This window comes from Uranotaenia lowii, chromosome 1, assembly GCF_029784155.1.
Source record: "Uranotaenia lowii strain MFRU-FL chromosome 1, ASM2978415v1, whole genome shotgun sequence".
NCBI lineage: Eukaryota > Metazoa > Arthropoda > Insecta > Diptera > Culicidae > Uranotaenia > Uranotaenia lowii.
This window is the reverse complement of record NC_073691.1, coordinates 194842962-194866716: the sequence shown is the minus strand read 5'-3', so window position 1 is coordinate 194866716 and position 23755 is coordinate 194842962. Positions and strand designations below refer to the sequence as shown.

Sequence of the window (23755 nt, the reverse complement as noted above, 5' to 3'; positions counted from 1 at the left end):
CTGACAATGCTGAACCGAAAGTTCGAACGAAGGTTATCTTTACATTGAAAGAGGGAAGCCGAATGGATTCTTTGGATATCTATAGTTTGTAGAGTGAAAAAAATACCAGTAGTTTCTTTTTCAATAAGTGTTCAGGTATCCCGAGTTTTCTTTTTATGATCATTTCTTTACATTTAAATCATTTTTCATGTTGTAGTAACTTTGCAAACCTTACTTCAGTAAAATGATATTTTCGAAAAGCCGAAATGTGACGAAATGTGACAAGTCATGACAAATAGAAGTGTTGAATCTAAGCAATCGGGCAATCGAGCTGAATTTTTTTCCATTTCCCCTCTACTAATAGTGTTTTCGTTTATTGGCAGTGGCAACCTAGTTACCCACGAGTTTTGCCCTAACTGCTGTTATTATGTTCGGTTATTAATTCAGAAGTCCACTAGTTTTGCCCGAGATTTGAACCTCAAGCAGGCGGTTGCACCCCGTAAAAGTTGTCAGTGTTGGGGGTAAGCATAAGGGTGAGTATAGCAACCATATATTTACATCGTCCCGGGTAACGATTCTGTTTGTTTATTCAGAAAAAGTTTTGCCCGCGCGAGTGGAGATAAACGAAAACGGCATAAGTTAGTTCTCATTAAACCTCCCAACTGTTCAGTTCAGTACCTAAATAAAAGCTTCAGTTGTAAATCGATTGCAATGTTCTTTCTTATATGGATTACAACAAGAAAAGACAAATTTTATGTAGGGGAATAACAGGCATAATCGGCATTTGAAGAACTATTTTTTCTACCTAGCTAGAAATAGGAAAATGCGATAATAATGTTGATAATGGTATTTTAAATCCGAATGCGAATGCAGAAGATCACTAGCAGTAAAGTAGCCAAGACCGCACTTCATAGAGCACAGATTTTCGGCTGTTTTTGAGCAACATCATTGATAATAAACAGCACCGACGAAATAAATTCAAGCATACCGACAGTTCAGAAGCTCAATGTATTATTTTTAAGAAGACAATTATACATAAGATAGTTTTATGTAGCTTGGATGACGGACTGAGCCCATATACCCTAAATAATAAACACATAAAAGGCCTACTTAGATGGGTAAGCCTTAAGCCCTGGTTTAATAGATTGGACCTGTGTCGAGATTTTATTCGTATATTTCTCCGACTCATGTCCCATCATTATTCCTTAAATGCGGTACTTTATCGTACAAATATTGCTGGCAGAAGTTTGTGTGGCTGTGGCCAAGGTTACCATTGTTTGGTCATGCGAGGTCCACCTGGCCGCTAGAGCGGATTTAATAGATTCTTTTCGGGCCCAAGGAAAACCACCCTGACCCCAGTAAGAGATGTGCTTTTAGCTGCAATAGACATTTAATACATGTTCGAAATATACCATTTACCAAAAGCTAATGTGAATTTAAATATTTTTATAGAAACGTCGCTGGTGAACTGGCAACAAGATACAGACTTCCGACAATCTATTACTTCACTTTTCTTTGTCGTAAGTCTTTCGGAAGTAGGAATTCCGGACTTCCGAAGTAAAATTTAGTGCTGGCGCTATTATATTGATCTTCGGCTATAATTCTTTCCATTTTCGTAGTTTCCTTCCTATTTCCTGTTCTTTTCAAAAAGTTACGATCTAGACCTAAGCAAACAATTGTAAACATACGAAACAAGTGTGGCCCTTAAAGCCTCAAGGTATGAACCGTTTCAAATAAAGAAATTACACAAAAAAGACCTACTTAGTTGAATTTGCCGCAAAGTCATACGGCAGCGGGTTCCCAATGTGCCCCACTTCAAAGTGTTTTTTCACCCCTAGTCAACTCAACAGGTTGAAGGAAAAACGTGTCCTAGTTACATGAATTTTAGCGAAAAGCTGAAACATCATTGACAGTGAAACTTGAGGAACAACATTATGTTGCAGTGTGCACATTAGAGGTCAATCGATCATAAATGTATGTTTTGTAGTAGTATTGTAGTATTTTGGTATATTTGAAAAGGAATTATTTAAATCTTTTTTAGAACATGCGTACTTCCATACAAAAGACGAGTGCCAATTTCGCCTCCGGTGCTCGTTTCCTCTACGAAGCTTCTGAAGAAAATGCCCTCTGATTTTTTAGTGTAAATAATGAGCACGATTCTTACTCCGAGTTTCGAAAAGTCTTCGTTTTTGGAAGGTTAAATGAGATTGGTATGTAAGATTAGATTTGTATACCCAGCTAGATGTTTGGTAGCGTAATCGATTTTTGCCATGAAACCACACCGACAAACCTTCAAGCAGTTTTAATGTTTCACTAAGAATAATGTCATACGATATAAAATTATGAGGGATATGCTGTAGAACATTGGAAATCGAGAAAAGGAATTACGAGGGAGAAATATAATAATAATAAAATAAATAATCTAAAATGTCTCTTCCTTCCGGCAGCTAGATACACGTTTTTGTCCTAGTATCCTGGATATCAGAGTTTCTAGTCTCGAGAGCGTACCAAAACTGGAAGAATCCACGCAACACATGGGATTTTTATTTCCACGCTCACACACTATACTTACTTACTTAATGTTCCAGCGCCGATAACTCCGGTGCATAGGGCCGTGGTAAAAGACCTCCACTGTTGACGATCCGGAGCCAGCGTCTTCACTTGGTCCCAGTCAAGACTCTCGTCGACAGTTCGTACTTCGGCGGCTAGGCTTCGCCGCCACGAGTTTCTGGGCCTGACTCTCCTGCGATGTCCCTCTGGATTCCATTCAAGCGCCTCTCTGCAAATCTCGTTCTCATCTCTTCGCAGCGTGTGCCCAATCCATCTCCACTTATGCTCACGGAATCTCGATTTCTAGCGCCCTTTGATGACACCGGCGATGTAGTTCCTCGTTTGAGATCCAATCGCCAGCCCACCAAGCGCGGATGATACTCCGCAGGCAGCGATTCACAAATACTTGCAGTAAAATAATAAGGATTTGACGTTTGAGTTGAAGATTCGGATTTTCGTTCGTAGAGAGATCTGGCGTGACCGCCAGATGTTCCGGAGACTCGCAACTACCAGCTACCACGAAATTGGAAGGATTTCTTGTGATGAAGATGGCTTGGTCTTTCCGACATTGATTTTGAGACCTGCTGCCTTGGGGAGCTTTCGGTGAGGTCATCGAGTTTGCTCTGCATGTGTTGTTGTCTTTGGGCGAGCAAAACAATATCGTCTGCCAGGTCAAAGTCGTTTAGCTGCTCCATTGTCGAAGGATTCCACGGCAATCCTCGGTTTGGTCTACAGTCAATCGATCCAGTCAAAAACTCATCCATTACTATGCGAAATAGCAGCGGTGATATACAACATCCTCGTCTCACTCCAACAGTTACCGGGATAGGTTCGGACAAGACACCGTCGTGAAAGACTTTGCACGAAAATGCCTCGTACTGTGCTTCGATGAGATGGACTAGTTTTTCTGGGACCCCTCGTCGTCTTAGAGCAGCCCAGATGTTTTCCTGGTTAAGTCGGTCAAATGCTTTTTCGAAATCAACGAACACCAGTAGAAGAGAGTCCTGGAATTCGTTGATTTCTTCCAGTATTAGTCGTAGCGTTGTCATGTGGTCCACTAATGATCGTCCGAATCGTAATTCAGCTTGTTGCCGTCGGAGTGTAACGTCGATTTTCGCTTGGGTCATGTTCAGGATCACTTTGCAGAGTACTTTGAGGGTTGTACAGATCAACGTTATGCCTCGCCAGTTACCGCACTCTGTCAGGTCTCCTTTCTTCGGGACCTTTACGAGAATACCCTGCATTTGTGCCGACAAGACAGGGTCGGCTTTCAGCAGGAATGCAATCGATTCCAGGCGCTTGCCGCTACTATTTCAGCCAGTGAGGCCGAGTTTACGCCATTTATGCGACTTACAGTTGGCGCTACGAGCTGCGGGTTCTGTTGGCCATCGCTATTCGTGACTCGGAAGAGTTGTTCGAAGTGCTCAGACCATCGTTTGAGCTGATCTGTTCGATCGGTCAATAACTGACCTGCTCGGTCTTTCAGCGGCATTCTTGCATTAGTCCTTGCATCACTAAGGCGGCGAGAAATGTCATAAAGTAATCGGATATCTCCATTGGCGGCGGTTCTTCCCCCCTCTTCAGCTAGGCTCTCTAGGCCGCATATCGTAAGCGGGCGGCTGCTTTGGCTGACCCGGCACATGCCTGCTCAATTCTGATTTTCGCCTTTTTCTGATCATCGACCATACTCCAAGTTTCATCCGACATCCATTCATTTCTTCTTCCAAAAACTTTACCGAAAGTACCATTGCATTTCGTGATAAAGGCATTCTTGATTCCGCACAACTGTTCTTCGACTTTTCAGTCTGTCGGCAGCTCCGAGGCTCGGGATTCAAGCTGTTCAACGTATGCCCTTTCACCTTTGGATTCTCCAATCGGCGGACGTCGTATCGACACCCGACGTTCTCCTCGCGCCGTTGGACACGCGCAACACTCAGTCGTATCTCGCCAAGGACGAGGTGATGATCAGATGCAATGTCTGCGCTTCGTTTGTTGCGGACATCAAGAAGGTTCCTTCTCCATTTCCGGCTGATGCTGGTCAATTTGATTTTCTGTTCGGTCATCTCGGCATACCCAAGTGACCTTATGTGCTGGTCGATGGGGAAAGAGCGACCCATCAATCACCATGTTGTTGTTGCCACAAAATTCTACAAACAGCTCTCCGTTTTCGCTTATCTGTCCTAGATCTGTCGATGCGTTCAAGGTCCTGATTGTCGGAGCCAACCTTTGCGTTGAAGTCACCCAAATTGATTTGAATGTCACCCTCTGGAATTTTCTCAACCACGCTGTTCAATTGACTGTAAAATTGCTCTTTCTTCTGCAAATCGGCAACGTCAGTTGGCGCATAACACTGGACCATTGTAAGGTTTCTAACCCGTGTTCTAAATCTGGCTACGATTATTCTTTCGTCTATCGATTCCCATCTAATGAGGGCTGTTTGGGCCTGCGGGCTTAACAGGAAACCAACTCCTCGTTCCCGAGTAGCGTGTTCTCCTCGTATGCTAGAGTAAAGCAGTACTTGCCCGGACTGTGTCTTGTGTTCTCCAGTGTTAGGCCAACGGAATTCGCTCGGTACCAGAATTTCAAGCTTGAGGCGGCTAGCTTCTCTAGCAAGTTGAGCCTTGCTTGCCTTGTTGGGCAAGGGTTAAAACGTTCCAAGTTCCAATTCGTGTCCGTGTTTTCATGCTAAAAGTCGTCGCAAAAGTCCCTGGTCGGTCATTTCTTTCGGATTCCGTAACAATTTAATGAATTGGGAGCAGTAGGTTGTTAGCCTAAGGTCCCTATCCCGCGATGGGGCTGCCATCTTGGACTTAGTTGGCGGGAGCCGGATTTCATAAATTTAGCCGCTCGTTGCCAGACAGACGCTGTTTGAGCCGCCCCTGACCTGGAGAACAGACGCGTGTGACCACCTTCTCAGTCTGCATGCGACCAAAGAATCCACCGGGGTTGGGTACCCGATCTCAGCTTAGGTTGGTCGCATCCCACACTATCGGACAATCCGAAGGCTCTGCATAAACCTGTGAGCGAAATATGAATTTCGAAATGAGCATTTCTCATCTGTTTTTCATACAAAACACACAGTACGACAAATTCCTTTGCCGTTTTGTTACGCGGATTTCACACAGGACCTACTTTAAGTGATCTACGGTCACAGTCTCCAACCGAAATACGGTGAAACTTTTTGGTGATGCAATGCTCGGAAATGGAAGCTTTAACATCAATGGTATTAGCTATGCAGGTATATCAGTATGCTGATAATCCAAGATGATTTCCGCTAGAACTTTCAAAGCAGTCAGAAAACTTCGTGTTGTTAATGTTATCCATTCAAGATCGTTTGGAGTTTTCATTTTTTATTTTTATTTACATTTTACTTCGAGTGTGTGCAGGTCCTCCTCGAGCAATATCCACGTCTCGTGCCCGTAGGAGACAAACAGTCTTATGAGTGCCGTGTACAGGTTATACTTTGTGCGAGGGCTAAGCATTCCCGACCGCAGTTGCTTGTGGAGTCCATAGTAGGTGCGACTTACGCCGCCAGATCGTTTGGAATTCCATGTTTAGGTTTCCATATAAATCGATGGAAGCCGCTGTAATTCGTAACAGAGCAAGGCCGGAGGAGCGAACTTTTGGATTTAGCCACAGTCGCTATCTCAATCCTGCTTTTGGTGAATATTAGGATTTCGTTGTTTTGAAGGTCTACACCGATTGCATTCACTCAACACTAGAGAATACGTTCTGAACTGACTATTTGTAAACAATATGCGTTACTTACATTCTAACTCACTTACCTCTGGATAATATAACGGGCATTGCATTCCTGGATCCAAACAAAAAGATCTCCAATGTTGACGATCTATTGATATCGCCTTAACCCTGACGCCTGCGCCTGTAGGACTTCGTTATCCTTGAGCATTACAGCCATGGGCTTGTTTTTGATGGAACCGACGATTCGGAGTTAAAAATAGTATTGTGGACGTTATTTATTTGGTGCCTAGCATTTGCTTTTACCAAAGTACGTACTGCTAAACTGGATGAATTTTTAGGCATCAACGCGCTGTACTCTGCTTTGATAAGACCCGGACTCAGCCTAGCCTATAATGTCTAAAAAGCGCAAGACAGTTACAGCTCGGGGGTTTTCACAATTGTCCACACATGATAGGCCCTTACGAAACTTGTTAGCGTCTGAGAGTAACATCGACTGGAGGGGCTGTTCGATCAGCGGAGGAGCCCTCTTTTTTGGGATTTTCATCCTGTTGGATGATTCATTCCGTGAGTTGCGGAACACCCGGTGTCATTCCCAAAATCGGAAATATACTATAGCAGCTATACCATGATCGCGGCCTTCAGTGCAACGTTTGGACCCAGGTTGGCTTTGGCTCCTCCTTACTCGAATCCTAGTCGTATTGGGCGTCAGCTGGTAACTCTGTGCTCTGTGAACTTGACTGGGCACATTTTAGGCGGTACAACCAGGAAGCTTTGCCAGAACGCCTATGACTGATGGTTTTTTGGTTTTGGTCATGACCATTTTTTAGCTTAAATTGATGGCCTTGTGGAAGGCAGTCGTTGCCATCGTTCCTCTCCATCTATGCACTGACGTCTAGCTCGAATGCAGCTGACGCGCAAATTAGCATTTACCTCTGTCTACCGGGTATTTTTTTACCCTTGGTTCTCCTCGCTCTCGTTTCAATACTTCGACTAAGACGCTCTGACTGAACAGTGTTGCCTTGCAGGGGCGTTTGCTTGTCGTCGTCGTCCTTCTACTTGTTTGAGTTTGTAAGATTTTCAAGCGAGATACTGCACTCTTCGGCCAAACGCAGAAGTTCCCCGTGGGGCTCTTCCATGTTCCTATTTTCTATCATAAAGTCTGTTTCACATAGAATCTGGTCGGATAAAATAGATCATTTCTACGCAAAGAAATAACGTACAACAAAAGTAAAAATGTCATTTTGTAGGGTTTTTATTGCACTTTAAGGAAAAAAATACATAAAAATCATTCACCTTTTCGGATGAATTTTCGAACTTTTTTTGTGATACCACCCATCATTTTCTGCACAGTACTGCTGGTAACCTCATTCGCATTCTTGTTCCACCACTTTTCCATTTGAGCGGGTTTTTTCAAGGTTCTGCCACATTTCTTCAGTTTGCCGTTAACTATAACCCAATATTTCTCGATGGGACGAAAATCCGGACGGTTTGGTGGATTGATACTTTTTTCAACAAAATCGATCTTGTTCTCCTTATACCACTTAACGACATCCCGGCTGTAGTGGCAGCTTGCCAGGTCCGGCCATAACTTCACCGGACCTTTGTGGGACCGAATGAATGGCAAAACCCTCTTCTGGAGACATTCTTCTTTGTAAACATTTCCATTCATTGTGTCCCCAGTGATGAAAATCTTAGTCTTCTTCCCACAACTACAGATCACTTGGTTAAATCATCAACTCACGAGCAAATTTATCTGCAAAAACAAACTTGAGTCCCGCAACATTCTCTTTACGCTTCGCAAGGTAAAATTTGTTACCGGGTATTTGTCCAAAATCCTTTTTGACGTAAGTTTCGTCATCCATCAAAATGCATCCGTTGTACTTGGTCAACACTTTCTCGTACAACTTCCTTGCCCTGGTTTTGGCAACCAGGTTTTGTTTCAGCGTCCTGTTGGGGTGTTTGCTTGCATGATACGACCGCAAGCCTTCTCGCAAACAAATTCGTCGAGCTGTACTGTGATTCGTCTTGAAATTTTTCGCCAAATCACGCAAGAAGATTCCAGGATTATTGTGAACTGATCGAATTACCTTTGCTCGCAGCCTCCGGTCATATGTTCCACTTTTACGCCTGGTTTGCTTTGCTCGATCCATCGTAAGGGTCTCCCGGTAACGTTGCAGCACCGAATTTACGGTCGATTTTGGATATTTCAGGAATTTCGCGATCTTTACCCCTGACCACGTCGGTTTCTCTACGTGAGTGTGCAGAATTTTCTCTCGCCTTTCGCGTTCCATCGTCGATAAATTTTGACTGACTGCTTCAATCTTGATGAAATTTTCACCACTAAGTAAACAAACCATCCGGATCAAAACACTGTCAATAGATTCGCGATGTGACAACTAGGGGCGCTGCAGTAAATGAAAAGATACGACCAGATTCTATGTGAAACAGACTTTAGCACCAAACCTACAGACTCATAGCAGGAAACGCCGTGCCGTGGGACATGATTTTTAACTTTTGTTCCCCCGTAGAACTTACCACATTTGGTTGCAAAAGCTTAATCGCAAAAGAGCCTTCCGTCAGATTTTTTAGGGATTTTGGTTAGTAACTTGTAGAGAGGTAAATCAATCGGGCTTGTTTCTATATCGGTGGTTAGTAGGCTTCACAATCATCCTTCGTAACTGCTTGCTCCGCAGGTTTTGTTTTCTATGATCTATGCTGGTTAAATCTTTATTCCACATAAAATCCGTGGTTATAATTCAGATGAATTAACGGATTGGCAATTGCGAAAGGTATATTCAAGAATCCTTCAGCAAATAAAAGTTATTTTTCGGAAGCTTAATCATCTTTTTCATATTTGTGAGGTGTTTTTTTTTTATGTTAAACACTTGAACGGATATGTTGTAGCAATCGCAAATAAAATCAATAGGTCGTGTTTTGAGAACACAGTCAGCCAAAATCAAAACAATTTCAGTATTACATGTTAATTTTTCGCTTGCTTTAATAGTAGGAACAATTGGACGGATATTTGGCAGCTTTGGTTTGTTAAATATGTCAAAAGTTCATTACACCAATGACAACGCATGACCGAAGCATAGGGCCGAAATCAAGAAATATTGCAAGATTTTATTTGGATTCGAAAGGACGAATGCGATATTCGTGTGAATACCAAAGTGCATTTTGATTACAATAAAGAAATGAAGTACCTATTCTAAATAAAATAATTAAATTTAGTTTATAGTTATTGACATGTACGACTCTAACGCAAGTGACACAATGGTATTTTTGATTGAAGAAATCCAATACGTATCAATATTCGATAAGATGATAATAATTATTATTATCATTATTCCTATATTAATGAGTTATACTGTTCACAAAGATTTTCGTATAACTAACATATATCCGACTTTCTCGGTAATATATAAGCAGGGTGTTTCGAATAAAACATCCGAACAGTTATAGAAACCAATGAAAAATTCTTCATTGGGTTTAGATTTTCTTGTAGTTCCGGAATATTAAACCTCCTGATTCTATCCATCTCATCATCGAACTAAGTTCCGCCCCATGATTTTGAAAATGCACCATAGAATTGGTTTTTGTTTTGTCTCAAATTATGAATTTTACGGGCTTTTTCGACACAATTATTTCGAAGATTCGATTCAAACTGTTTTTAGGATATTCGATCAAAAATTTTACGTGGGTACTTACTCTTCGATATAAGCTCAACGCCGCTGATTGTTTTCAGCTGGTCTAAGCCTCCGTGCAGCAATGGCAAATCGTGTGATTCAAACACAACTATTGCATTTTTGTGATCACTTTTAGTGACGTTTCTTATGACTCCATGTTTTTTCAAACCATCGTAAATGGACTGCACAGAAATAACTGCAATGGAAAAAAAATAAATGATAAGACGTCGAAAAATGAGATAAATAAAACTTAAATGCTTACAGTCCTTAAATCCCAAAAGCAAGGTGCTATGTTGGCTTAGAGCCGGTCTTGTCCAAGCAGCAAAGAAGAATAAGTTGTTTCCATCCAATTTAGTGTGGGATGTCAATTCGGCTGCCCGTAAGACTAACGATATGGTTCGGAAACCAACGAAAACCTTCTCCGTGTCATCGAATGGCATCATTTCTCTACGAATGCCAGTGGGTTCGTCCCCGAGCGATGAGAACAACTTTTTCACCTGATCGTCGGTAACTGTTTTCGGTACATTGAAAACAGCTAGCTCTACGGGGTTTTTAGCTGGATCTGGATTATGATATTTATTTTGTGACGTAACCTGCTTTCGCACCATATTTTTGTGAATAGCCATGATGTTTGCTAATCTGGCTGATCGGGCCTCGTCACAAATCTCACGTTCAAGTATGAACTTTTTTACTTCTTCACCTGGAACATTAGAAAAAGTAATAGAATTCCATTAAAGCACAAATCAATTAAGTCTCAGCATTTACGGTAACCTACGTGTAAGCATCATGTTCATATCTGGTACGTAGTTTTCCACTTTGATCGGAATTCCTTCGATAGATGAGACTTCTAGGCCTGCTGTACGGTCGATGTCGCCGACGAAAAAAAGCCGCACTTTACTCTCGTTTGAGGGCACCCGCGAAATATAGAAACAGGTACCGATATGCTTGAAAGCCTTGGCAACATCTTCAAATGTAAGATCTGAAATTATAAAAAAAAAGAATTAGAATAGATACGATATTTTTTAAGGTTTACTTTACTAAATGCTTACACTTGGAAAGATAGTCAATTACAAGACAGCGTTCTGGATCTTCCGAGACATATCGACTAAATGGTAAAACGAACAAATAGCGCCCATTGAAGGGATGCAAGAAATATTCAGATGCTCGATCAGCGCTCGCTTCATACTGGAACACCACTTTGGCCCATTTGGTGAAGAAGCAGTTCTTAGAGCCGGCCACCCGACAGTGTGTTACTTCACCGAACTGTTCCAGATACGTGACAAGTTCAAGTGTGGTCGTTTCCGGAGGAATATTGTTGACCCAAACTAAAAAAAAAATTGAAAGTTGTGTTATTTTGAGCATGGTTCAACTAGGAAAAACACAAGATTGCTCACCGGATTGTGTGGGAAACAGTCCTTTCGGGTCACTTTTCATCATTTTAATTTCGGATGCCTTCACCGGTCGCACAATGTCGTCTGGACCTGGTTCATACTTAGATGGAATAGGTGGAGGAGGTACGACATCCGGAATACTCGATAAGGGTGCGTCTGTCGAATCATCTTCCAAGTCGACTGTTGGCGATGGAACTTTGGCAGCCGGCGCCGATTGTACTTCCTCGTCAGAGTCCGAATCTATAATCATTATTTCGTCGACTACAATCGGGTTCACAGGCTTTTGTTGCGGCTCTTCAGCCGGTTTCGACACTTCTATCGTTTCGGGAGCTGTAGAGGCATGATCAGTTGTTTGCTTCTGCAATACAGTAGCTTTCTCTTTCAATAACTGAGTGATGGAAACTGGTTTCTGCGGTTGAGGTCGTTGAGATTTAGGTTGACTTTGGATCTGATAATTCCCTGGGTTATTTGGTTGATTTTGAATCTGTGGTTGTTGCGACAAGTTCTGCTGTTGTAGCGACCATTTATGTTGTGAGTTGCCTTGTGCCTGCTGCTGTTGTGGATAGTTGTTTTGTTTTTGCTGTTGCACTTGTTGTTGTTGTTGGGGTTTATGCTGTTGAACTTGTTGTTGTGGTTTAATTTGTTGTTGCTGCGGTTTGTTTTGTTGTTGTTGGTTTGGAACCTTCGTTTGTTGAATTGACTGATTTTGTTGCTGTTGTTGAATTTGTGCCGCTATTAAAGGAGCACACATCTCCTTGAACAATTGTGGAAATTTTTGGCCCAATGTGCTTGGATTCACAATCATAATGTCCAGAGTGCGCGTTAAAATTTGAACCTTTAGACTCGAACCTTTCAGAGGAAGATTATTTTTGCCCATGGCCAGTTTCGCCGCCGTAGGCTCGTGGAAAGCAATGTATGCGAAATCATCCGTCCTTATTTGCAGGAAGAAAATATTTCCGCATTCTTTGAAGTGATCGAACAAAGCTTCTTCGTTAATCTCTGTAAAAAAAAAATAAATATTATCTATCAGTGGTAATGTTGATAATGTCTTATCTAATTTCAAGAAACTACTGATATGCTCATCTCTCGCTTTATATACGGCAATTAAAGTCTCATGTTTTTACATACCGAATTTCTATACTTTTACCTAACGTTAGCTTAAGGTGCTCATCATGTTCTTATTTAACCTACTTTCGATTTATTAAAACTTACTTTGAAAACTGTATCGAAGCTGGGAAACACCTTATCTCAGAAACCACTGGACCAAATTCTTCAAATTGAGTGTCTTTGAGTTACCGAAAGTGGCGTGTTTAATTTTGTCCAACAGAGTTTCATTATTAAAATTAGAATATTTGAGATATGCTTCAAGTGCAGTACACTAACCGGGAGTGAAAAACGAAATATCTCGGAAATGGTCCGCAATGCGTTAAGATGATAAATTGTTACCAATATTTTTAGTTAAGTCTTAATTTTTTCTTTCGTCAACCCGCACCCACTCCGTGGACATTTCTAATTCCATACTCATTGCTAAGACTTTCAAGTGGTTGAGGAACGACCCTTTTTTTTAGTAAATAGTATTTTCCTCTTTTAGAAAATGTCCCCTACTCTATCAGGGGTCGTTCAAATATTACGTACCGCAATTTTTTATCATTTTCGACCCCATCTCCCCACATTTTCTATCCAAAATCCACAAAACAGCAAGCTGTTAAAGCCCTCCTCTCTCGCTCAATGCGTTACGTAATATTTGAATGATCCCTTATTGGAAAATTAGGTAGATGCCTTTCTGGCTATTCGCTATTCATTAGGGTACTTGGGCTACACTTACTGTTGGTGATGTTCCGCACGATAACGGTATGGTCCGCCTTGAAAACCGGAGGTCCAGCAGCGGGCTGCACGAACAATCGTTTACCCATGAAAAGGTCCTGATTGTAGTTCAAAATCTTCCCCACATCTTCATCGTTAGCGACCCGGACGAAGGCAGCCACCGACCGGCTGGTACAGCGTTTTTCGGTCAGAAAATGTACCGATAAGGTTGGTACCGACTGTTTCAGATATTCCGTAAACGGATTGACACTATCGTTGGGTATGTTTTCCACGTAAAGCAGACGCTCAAGATTCATTTTTATCGATTTATGCTGCCTTCCCGTTTTGTTCTGGAAAAGATATTGAAGCAGTCCACGAAACTCATGTGAATTTTTTCAAACAAGATTACGACGTCAACAATCAATTCGATACTTACTTGGAGTAATACTTTCCTCAAGCCAAGTTCACTGTCTACGTTTATTGATATATCTGACAATTTATTGGTAATTTCACACCTGATTTAGGGGAAAATAATACCGAGTTCCAGATTGATCGCCGTCTGCAGGGAAGGAAGCTTTTCTTCAAAATGACAAAACGCCGCCTGGAAATGGCTGCGTTCTGAAAATGATAAAACACGCCCAAATAGAATTACCTGGGTAGCTTTAAATAAACACACTGAGATTTTATTTTGCTGATCTCGGAACAGTTGAATGGGGAATGCCATGGCGAAAAGCTCCCTTACTTCTTGAAAAGAGTTTTTTGTTAAGATTCTGGATTATTCCGGGGCCTTATCCTGCGCGGTGCGAGACGTGAGGCGGGGGAGGGTTTATTTTAAAGCGGAAATCATATCATTCTTGTGTTTGGATAAGATTTCTTGTATTTTTCTTTGTCAAATTGACCTCTCAATCTAGTTTTTTATTTTCTATTCTGACTCAAAATTTGTGAGTTTGAAAAGGCTGTAGGATTGGTCCAGCGATTTTTCAATTTTTTTTAAAACGAATGGTTTAAATATTTATTTTACTGTTTAAGATTTTAATAAAAAAAAGCGTCCACTTGCCAATAATAGTTCTGTTACTTTTAGGTATTGGGATTATTCTGATATTTTTTTTTTGTTTTATGTTTAGTCATGATCTTCGAAATCCTCTTGTCCCGCCCTATATTGACCCTGGTTTATAATGCAGAACTGTGATATCGCAAGTAGTAACAAGATTTTCCATTTATAGAATTTTATTATTTTTTATTCATTACTATCACACTGTTGATACAAGTCGTTTGAACTTATTTCTCTTATACTGCATACATTGTATTGTGTTGCACTGCTACATAGCTTGGCTGATAACACGTTTAAGTAGTAAATAAATAAAACAAAATATAAGTCTACAACACAAACAATTTATCAGAACTAAAAAAAGGACAACTATATAAAAAAGGGGTGGATGAATTATTCGATTATTAGTAACGCTGCTTTAAATGCAAGGGATGTTTTCAGATCTGGTGTCACTTGAAAGCCGGCGAAAAGCTTTGAAACCCCAGTTGATGCGATTTAGCGATCGCTTAGAAAGCTAATGCGCAAGATTGAGATTTAGCCGCTCGAGCTTCCAACTGGCAACAGAATAAGATATCCTACTCGGAACAAAAATGGAAACCAACCAATAAATGATAATTATACTGATGATATCTATTTATCACTGAAGGGATATTTAAATCACATTAGATCAAATAACTGTAAATGAAAGGGGAAATGTGAATATTTTTTTTTGAACGCATCTCAGGAGCAACGTATCACAGGTTGAAACACTAGATTTGCTATGGGATTCAGAATCCACTCTATCAAAACGTTTCAGACTTGTTCCAGTCAACATTGTACGGATAGATCTCGTTCTCGTGCATTTTAAGGTTTGAGCATTCTTGGCAGATGTTTCGAAACCCCAAAAGTCATAATGTTTGTTTTAATTAAGATCAGATCGGCGTTGGTGCACGGTAGACGTTGATTTTACCCTTTTTTCTACACCTTTCGAAACAACACAGAGAAATATGACAGCAAATGATTGTAACACTAGGAGCATAGTATTGTTTTTTGGAAACTTACATTGTTTTTGTTATAAAGTCTGTCAGTTTGAAAATATCAGTTTTATCAGAACATGGGACATGGTTAAACAAAATTGTCAAAAATGTACTGGTTCACACAAAACATTTTGTCCTTTACTTTTAATGTAAGTATTATTAAATATCTGTTAATGTACCGTAACATTTCGAATTATTCGATCAGCCGAAAATATGGAAGTTGTAAAATTGAAAAATTTCATAACATGCTTTTAGTTTTCAGTAATAAGAACTCATTTTTATCAATCATTTTGGATTTGTGGTAAAATGAACTAGAGAAAATATCAGTAAATATTCGAGTTTAAAAGAAAAAAGTGATACTATATACAATCAGTTAAAACCTTTAACCTGATGTATAATTCGAAGTATTTTCTATTCCGTTATATTGAGACAAGATAGAACAATTTGTTTTAAATTTTGTAAATCTTTCTGAATCAGTAATACCTATTTTACTTTATTTTTGAGATGGTATCCTCAAGAATATTAGATCCGATACCACAAATAAGTGAAGAAGCATGTGATCCCAACATCCTAACGTTGTCTTTTCTATGACTTTTATCGACGCTCGGTGTTCGTTAAAAAAAAAAAAAAAAAAAATTACAACTTAACATTACAATTGCTACTTCCTGTTTGGATAAAAAACTTATATTGAATAGAAAATTGTTTCGTTATTTTTTCACTCAAAAATGTATAAGAATAAACTTTTTTTTTTCTAAACTTCTACGTAAAAAACTAGATGAAGGTTTCAAATGATGACAGACAAGAGATATTCGTTGTGAACTACAATTTGAACAATTAGCGAATACTAGAACTTTGATTTTGGTTGTTATTTTAACCATCACGTTTTTTCTTCTCTTTTCTACTGTACGGCAATTAGACTCAATTATTTTATTTTAGAGTAGTTACGATCATCTTGACATCAGAAGTACAGTGTTTTTGTTAACATTCCTCAAACTCTACTTTTTTTTTTTCTATTTCACAATTTCTGCTTTCGTTCAAAATCGACGTTGTTGATTTTTTTTTGTGTTATATCACCTTCTCAGACCATATGTATCGCACAGTTTGAGATCAGGAAATATTTTCTATTTTTTTGTACGTCTATACAATCAAATGAATCTTTTTTAAATTTTTTTTTTCAATCAGCTATCACGCTCGGTTCATGTTTTTTTTTTTGTCTGCGAATGCTGCCATGGTTGTTCATCCAAAATAAGTAGTCTTCACAACAACAACACTCAAAAGCTACTTTTCACAGAAAAGTATCTGTAGCAATACCTGGCTTTAAAAAGATGTTTTTCGTTTGTTTTGAGAAGCACCACCAATGAACAGTGTGGATGATTTTGCGGGGGTGACACGAGGCGGAGAATCCGTGATGCCTCATTTCTTGACGAGTATTCGTTTGTTTTTTTTTTTCAACATTTGTTCTTACCACTAAGATATGCAGTAGCTAGTTACACGACAAGTCGTCACCAACCTAAGTGGACGAAGGCGAAAAAACGGCCGGAACGAATTCAGCCGCCAAAGGATTGAGCGTTGATTTTTCAACGTTGACCTTCTGCGACCGCATTAGGTGCATGTTGGACAAGGCATTGCACAGATCTTTTGAGCTGTAGACAAAAGAAATAATTTGTGATTAGATCGATAATATCTTCGAAAATAGGGCAGTTACTGCAGAATTGATTTTGATCAATTTTGGAATTGACGGAAACTAATACTATTTCCAACATTTATAAGAGATCACATAAGAATGTTAACGATTTCTGTTTTTATCAGGTTGATAACCTTTGTTTAGGCTCAAATCTCGTGATTGATAAATGTGATTAAAAACAGAAGTCATAAATATTCGTATGTGACTTGCTTCCAAAGAAGGCAATTTAACGTACATCAATAGATCAAAATGATTGAAATAGGAACAGGAAAAAACACCATGGTAACTGCCCTCTCTGAATTGTGCTTACATATCTTCGCCTTCACTTTTGTGTTCGGAACCCTCGAACTCTTCCGCTTCTTCCGCAACTTGTTGGGCGTCCAATTCATCCTGTAGCATCGCTTCAATGCATTGCTCCATTAGTGCTTCCTCTTCTAGTCGCTGCATTTCTTGCTTGTCGAATTCTTCCTCATTCTCCATCCACAGGTACTCGGAAAAATCTTCATCATAATTAGGACCGCTGAACGAGTTGTCCTCGTTCGGTGGTGTGATGAAACCATCGGGATCGGAATCATAGCTGTCGCTGTAGTTGCCGTTATTGTAGAAGCCTCCGTTGGAGCTTCCTCCGCCACCGCCAATGTTATAATCCGGGATCTTCATTTTGTTGGCTTGAATTTGCTCACACTAGTTAAGAAGAGAACCATTGAAATTGGTCATAGGTAGTTTCTTTATATCCAGGATCTATATAATAATTCGTATGAGCGGTTATCGGTTTTTGAAAAGGAATAATACAAAACAAAGCTTTCACTGAAAAAAATAATATTCAAAATGGTGAAAAAATAGAAAATTTGTTGCTTTCTTTTTGTTTTATGACTTCACAGATTTCTATTTCTGATACTAGTCATTCTTCATAATCGGAATAAAGTATTGAAATTGTTATAAGATATTATAAGTCTATGAAATGTGGGTTTATTTTAGGTAAAATCAGCCATTTCAGTAAAAAAAAGAAAAAAATTAAATTTGTAGGCTAATTGTATCACCTAATATTCCAGACCCAGATCACAGGTTAAACTCAGCTAGTTGTCTGTCTTACTGTGGCCAGAATTTTGGATAGAAAGTTTTAATTGTAATTGTAATTGTGCTTTATTGATTTAACGTCAGTCCATCGATATAAAATCATAGTTAGGGTCAAGGAAATATTAATTGATACTGAATCGAGGATTAACAATATAAGCTATAACAATAAATAAATAAATAACGGAAGTATCCAGTGCGATGTTTATCAAATTCCTCTGTGGACGAATGAAAACGAACAACGCACATATTCAGAATTTAAATAAATTATGAATAATTTTGGATGGTGTGCTGGCATTGAACCGAACACGACATCACAACTCTTTGAAGGATATCTTTTTCGCGTATGGTATGAGGTAATTGTGTGCGACGATGATTTTTTTCTGACCATTCCTACCAACACTCATTACACAAAATTTGTATATTGTTTTGAAGAGTATCGTCAGCGAAACGAAATATGCAAATCACAATTCTTGAATTGGTTTCCGGTATCGAAGGTTGCTTCTGCTTCAACGATGTAGTGCGCAATAAATATGTTTTTGAACAGATTTTTTATTTTATATATAAATTTGGTTTTGAGGATTTTCAAAAATATTCAAAACAAATACGCAATTGTAGATTTCTCAGTTTTCTGTTCAGTTTTTTTTAATCCAAGGGGATTGTCTAGCTCTCTCCACCATTTAAAATTTTATAGTTCGATGGCCTCTGGGAGGCCATTTCTGCCTACCTGTGCGTATATGAATCCGGAAAAAAAAAAACCCCCACACCAGAATTCGCAGCTTTTCCCAATCGCTTTTCAGATAATTCTTACACCGTAAATTTGGGGCACAGAACAATTTAAACGAAAATTTTAAACGAGAAATGCCAAAAACTTGACCTTTTCTAAGAACGTAAAAAGTAAACTTACGGGCTAACGTGCAACAAGGAGATGGTGGCCTGCTTTGTTTTTCTTGCTCTTGCAGCCAACTAGCTCCTCGAAGGAAGGTGGAAGACGTTGATTGTGTTTGTGAGAAACGAATCGATCATACGGTCATATACGCACGCAATTGGTTTGAATTGGAACTCACACAGCCACAGCAGAAAAAGACAGTATTGCACGCTTAAAGAAATTTATTGGTTAATGTTTAAAATTTAGCTATTTCATCCTACTTAGAGCAATTCCACGGTTGACCGGTTTAGCAAGTGGGTAAGCAAGTGTACGTTAGAAATGCTAAAAACAACTCAATGGACAGTGGAATAAAAAAGCTTTTTTTTCTCGGTAGAGAATATTAATGGTGTATTTTAATCAAAATAATGTGAGTTGATTAAAATTGATTTTTTGTGGCCCGTGAACTGCCCCTGCTTTCATAACAGTCCCATATGCGAAAACGCGCAAGCGAGAAAATTAGCTCATTCTTTTTTGGCATATACTGTTAAATTGTGACCACAACCTTTCAGCATAAACAAAAATCGTTTAATGGAATGTGTTCTAAGTTGTCATAATAAATCGTAGGACTTGAAATTGTCGAAATTTTGCAATAAGCGATGGAAGCGAAAGTTATTCCTTTTATCCTTAAGAAAAACCCGTAAGATCTGTCAGAAGTTGGGTGAAGTTTTAGCTGCATCTTCCTTGAGAACTATCGCCCATATCTGGCAGCGCTTCCAGCGCCTATTGGTAAGGTCTGGAACACCTGTTTTTGTATGTTATGGGACTGTAATGCGAGTATATTTGAGAAATACAAAAAAAAAAAAAAAAATAGAAATACAACTTACAAAAATTTCCAATATCTTACCTAAATATCACGTATTCATGGAGGCATCGTTGAGTCGTAATTTACATTGAGCGCAATAAACGCCTTAGAGTATGCATTAAACCCCGGAACAGTTAACCAAGCAATAGGCTCAAATGCTTCATAGCTCACAAATCAAGGGTTATATCGGGTTTGGTTAGATTTGTCAGCAAAGCATCAAATACTTCTTTTCCTTCGAATAATCCAAATATGGATATTCAGTCACTGACTTTTTTCTTTTAATTATTTAAAAATAATCTGAGAAAATTTGTAATTATCATAAACGTCATACATAAGATTTCCAGAAACTTTTCTAAGCGTATTCGGGGAGGGAAAATCCGGGCATTTTTACCCAAAAAACCTAGCGAAATCCGAGCATTGGATTTTAAAATTTTCATTTAAAACCCCGAACAATATCCGGGAAAATCTGACCAAAATCCAGGCTTTTCTCATGCAAATTAAGATAAAAAGTTAAAAATGTACAAATGAAAAAAATAGTTTTTATTGAGTCACTTCAGAGATGTTCAATTCAAATTTCACATTTCCAAAAAAAATGTTTGCACATGTATTTCGATTAAACAAGTTAAAAAAAAATCTTACATTATGTACAGAAAAATGTTGTTTTGGATTGGATTTTGCTTAGATTTTGGATAAATCCGGGCATTTTTCCTCGATACCTGGGCAACTGGGCCTAAGCGGGCTGTTTCTCTTTTTTTTCTTGAAAACGCAGGCAATCTTGAATGCTTAGTCATATCTACTGCTCTTAAAAAATTGGCAATATTTGAATGACTATAAAAAAACTAGAACCCTAGAATCTTTTTAAATGACTTAAAGCGATAAATGAAAGATTATTTCACCGATAGAATCATAAAAAGTAACTACATCCGTGGTATTTCACAAATGGGACTGTTATGCGGGTATATTTCGTATGGGACAGTCACTAATTGATATTTTTTCGAAATTTCTAGAACAAAATCTCTTTTTATTGTTTTATATTGAAGTTCAATGTTCAAGAAGACGAACTAGACAGCTGTCAGGTTAGACTAGGCTTGCCAGATACTTTCAGAAAAAAGCGGGACATTTTACGAAGAAAAAGCGGGACACAGCAAAAAAAAGCGGGACATTTAAGAAAATCTTAAAAAAAGCTTAATTGTGTAGCCAAACTTGTAATTTTATCATCAGCCAAGTTGTTCAAAGAAAGTACACAAAGGGTTTTTTAAATGCAGATTGATTTTACCCAATTTTTCTACATGACTTCTATTTACACGGTTTTTTTTGCCGGCGGATATGATATCGTAAAAAAATCTATGTGTAATTTGTTTAATTTTTTTTTTGTTTGGTAATTTGTTTAGAAACTTGAAAACTCAAGAAAACTTCCATCAGCTTTCATTCAAAAAGGTGGTGTATAATATACCGCAATTCAACTAAGATTCCAGCACAAAAATTAATCTGTTTAATTCTATAATCTATAATTATTTGGAGGCAACTTGAACAATATTTTCTTCATACATTGGTTGAACTTGCTTCAAGAGCACTAAACTGAATCCGAATCTTACTGTAATGCTAGAGCTGGTATTCTGTATTGCCTTAAAAAATATGAAAAATGCTGCTTATTTTTAGAAAAACCGAGCAACATTTCAGGTTTTTTTAACAGGCTACAAGACCAAGTTTCAGTTTTATAAGTGGCCTGAAAATTCGCATAAATCATTCAGTGTTACTTGAGAAAGATGTATTTCAAAGATTTTATGTTCATCACAGAGTTCAAAATGAGACTAAAGTTTGATTTTTTTCCATTGCTAGTCAGTTAACTTAGTAAATTCTTACCAAGAAAAAAAAGCGGGACATTTTGAGGAAAAAGCGGGACAGCGGGACATTCAACAAAAAAGCGGGACATGTCCCGCTTTTGCGGGACGGATGGCAACCCTAGGTTAGACGAAAAAATGACGAAAATTCATAGGGACTGTAATGCAAGTAGGGATAGTGAACCTCTTTTTGAAAATAAAAAGTTCTCAGAATTAAATGTATTTCTTGGTTTGTAGCAATTGGGGAAAAAATGTACCTAAATCTTCATCATCTTCATTCAAAATGAAAGTCAGAAATCAAATCCTACAATTTTGAAAACTTGGAATAGATCAGATTACAACTATTTCTAACTTCATTCAAGAAAGTCTTTGAGTATTTTTTTTTTAAATTTACAAATGGTTTTATTATTGCATTTTAGTTATAAAGTTTCTGTTAGCATAGTAAGCATTGCTTTGTATAAGCACCAATAAATCATTCCAAATTTGTACTCTGACCTGCTTAGACGCTCTTTCAATTCTATCAGTTTATGAGCCCAGTTAGTAGTTTCCATAGTTACGGAATCAACAATTGAAATTTTTTTCACACCCACGTGTTCGAAGAAATTATGAACCGTGAAGGAAGAAATCGGTTACGGCGGTCGGATTATTTTCGGATGATGGTATTCTAAATAACAACGGAAATGGTCAAGATATTCAGCGCGGTGGAGGAAATGGCAACCAGAGCCGGGACGGACAAGCGGATGGCCAGGTGGCCAGCTATCCGAAATTACAAGGTGGTGGAGGTGTGGCCATGCTACCAGTGGAGAAATTGAAGGATCGTGACAACTCAGACATCACTTTGTTCGGCAACAGTTGGAAATTCAAGCTATCAAATTGGATCAAATATCCACTTAAGGGGAATGTTAGCATAATAAGCGTTGATTACAAGTTTGTACTCTGACCTGCTTAGACGCTCTTTCAATTCTATCAGTTTTTATGTGCCGGGAGTATTTTTCCTAACTTTGGGTTAGTAGTAAGAGGGGGTCGTTATCGTCCCGGCTACTCAACTGTTAATTCAAATCTCATTATAGGAAAGGAAAGGGGATTAATTGGGGTAATTTCCAAGAACAGTTTCCTATTTCTAGTATTTGATATTGAATATTTTTTCAAACTCATTGAACAAATTTGTTGCAGACTGTGACACGATTCGGCTTATGTTAAAAACAAAATATCAACGTTTAAAATTGGTTTAAATCTTTTTTTTTAATTTCGTCAAATGTTCAGTATTTTTGACGAATTGGGAAAAATTAAAAGAAGAAAACTACTATAGGTATAACCACAGTGAAGTACATATAACTCAGAAGACAAAATTATACGCGGTCTACTGAAAAGTTGTTCATTGCATTAACATCTTTGTTTTGGAAATCTTTTATATGGTCTATAGTTTGCCAAAAAGTTCAAAAAATAATTTAATGAATTTTTATCTATTTTTAAGAGATATCTCGAAAACAAGAGCTGGTAGAAAAGATGAGATATGTTTAGGTTATTATTTTGATATGCTCTCCTGATCGGGATAGAGTATCAAACTCTCGGCCAACCAGACAGATTAAAGAAAAAGATGCTGATATCATTAAAAAAATCACAATGTTTGTATTCTGTGGATGAAGTTTTAATTTTTATCTTCGGCTGTTTCAATCTATGACATAATCAAAATATTACAACATACAACTATAAAGTGCACTGCAGTGGTTGAACTCCTGATTTTATATGGATTTATTCAGTAAAATGTTACTATATCATTAATGGGAACGAAAAAAAATAGCCCCTCTTCCCTAGAAAATTTTCCCTGCCACCTCCCTCCTCCAAAAGCTTAATACGGCTCTGGCAACTTAAGTAACTGCAAGTTCGTCTATAATACATGAATCCGGAAGTTTTAACACACCATGAATCAGGGAACTGATTCGAAGGCGAATAAATTATTTTCGTTGGTTTCACTTCACCTGCCCACTTCTATAGATATAAATAAAGAAACTTTTGGAGCCACGAAAAGAGCTGAAATATTCCCTCGGTGAATTCTGAGAAGGATGTTCTGTTTAAGAGAGAACTATGACCTCTAGGGTAAAAGAGGCTATTTTCGTTTGAGTTTTTGACAGGAGATTATCAACCACTTAAGTTAACATCATTCTACCTGTTCCATTTGAAACAAAACATAACATGTTACTTACCATCTGAGAGATATTTTATGTCCTCAAATTTGATATTATGTATATGA

The 23755-nt window shown here is 38.5% G+C and overlaps 2 protein-coding genes and 1 pseudogene across 6 annotated transcripts in view; 1 reads left to right on the top strand and 2 right to left on the bottom strand.

Moving 5' to 3' along the window:
* Positions 1-13705, bottom strand: part of LOC129742230 (uncharacterized) — a 107251-nt gene extending 93546 nt beyond the window's left edge. For all 4 annotated transcript variants that reach the window (XM_055734116.1, XM_055734124.1, XM_055734111.1 and 1 more), the window contains exons 1-7: positions 13548-13705; positions 13134-13461; positions 11312-12307; positions 10967-11242; positions 10693-10896; positions 10180-10617; positions 9940-10113 (exon numbers count right to left, since the gene is read on the bottom strand). In XM_055734116.1, the coding sequence (XP_055590091.1) occupies positions 9940-10113; positions 10180-10617; positions 10693-10896; positions 10967-11242; positions 11312-12307; positions 13134-13428 (2383 nt within the window). In that variant the 5' untranslated portion in view covers positions 13429-13461; positions 13548-13705. The remainder of the gene's footprint in view (positions 1-9939; positions 10114-10179; positions 10618-10692; positions 10897-10966; positions 11243-11311; positions 12308-13133; positions 13462-13547) is intronic.
* Positions 13706-16602: 2897 nt separating this feature from the next.
* LOC129742313 (polyadenylate-binding protein-interacting protein 2-like) lies at positions 16603-18943 on the bottom strand. Of its 2 annotated transcripts, none has more exons than XM_055734209.1 (3): positions 18841-18943; positions 17170-17543; positions 16603-16818 (listed from the first exon to the last, which is right to left on the bottom strand). In XM_055734209.1, exons 2-3 carry the CDS (start codon positions 17517-17519, stop codon positions 16686-16688), a joined length of 483 nt encoding a protein of 160 aa, XP_055590184.1. In that variant the 5' UTR covers positions 17520-17543; positions 18841-18943; the 3' UTR covers positions 16603-16685. The 2 variants fall into 2 exon arrangements, with proteins under 2 accessions (XP_055590184.1, XP_055590177.1); XM_055734202.1 differs by having other exon boundaries at positions 18661-18899.
* Positions 18944-20542: 1599 nt separating this feature from the next.
* LOC129738265 (prion-like-(Q/N-rich) domain-bearing protein 25) overlaps positions 20543-23755 on the top strand; it is a 20808-nt pseudogene continuing 17595 nt past the window's right edge.

Bases quoted from the DNA above. Each gene is read 5' to 3' on its own strand.
- LOC129742313 (XM_055734209.1), bottom strand. From the start codon at position 17,519: ATGAAGATCCCGGATTATAACATTGGCGGTGGCGGAGGAAGCTCCAAC. The intron at 16,819-17,169 runs GTAAGCACAATT...TTTTGTCTACAG, and splicing joins AAAAGTGAAGGCGAAGATAT to CTCAAAAGATCTGTGCAATG.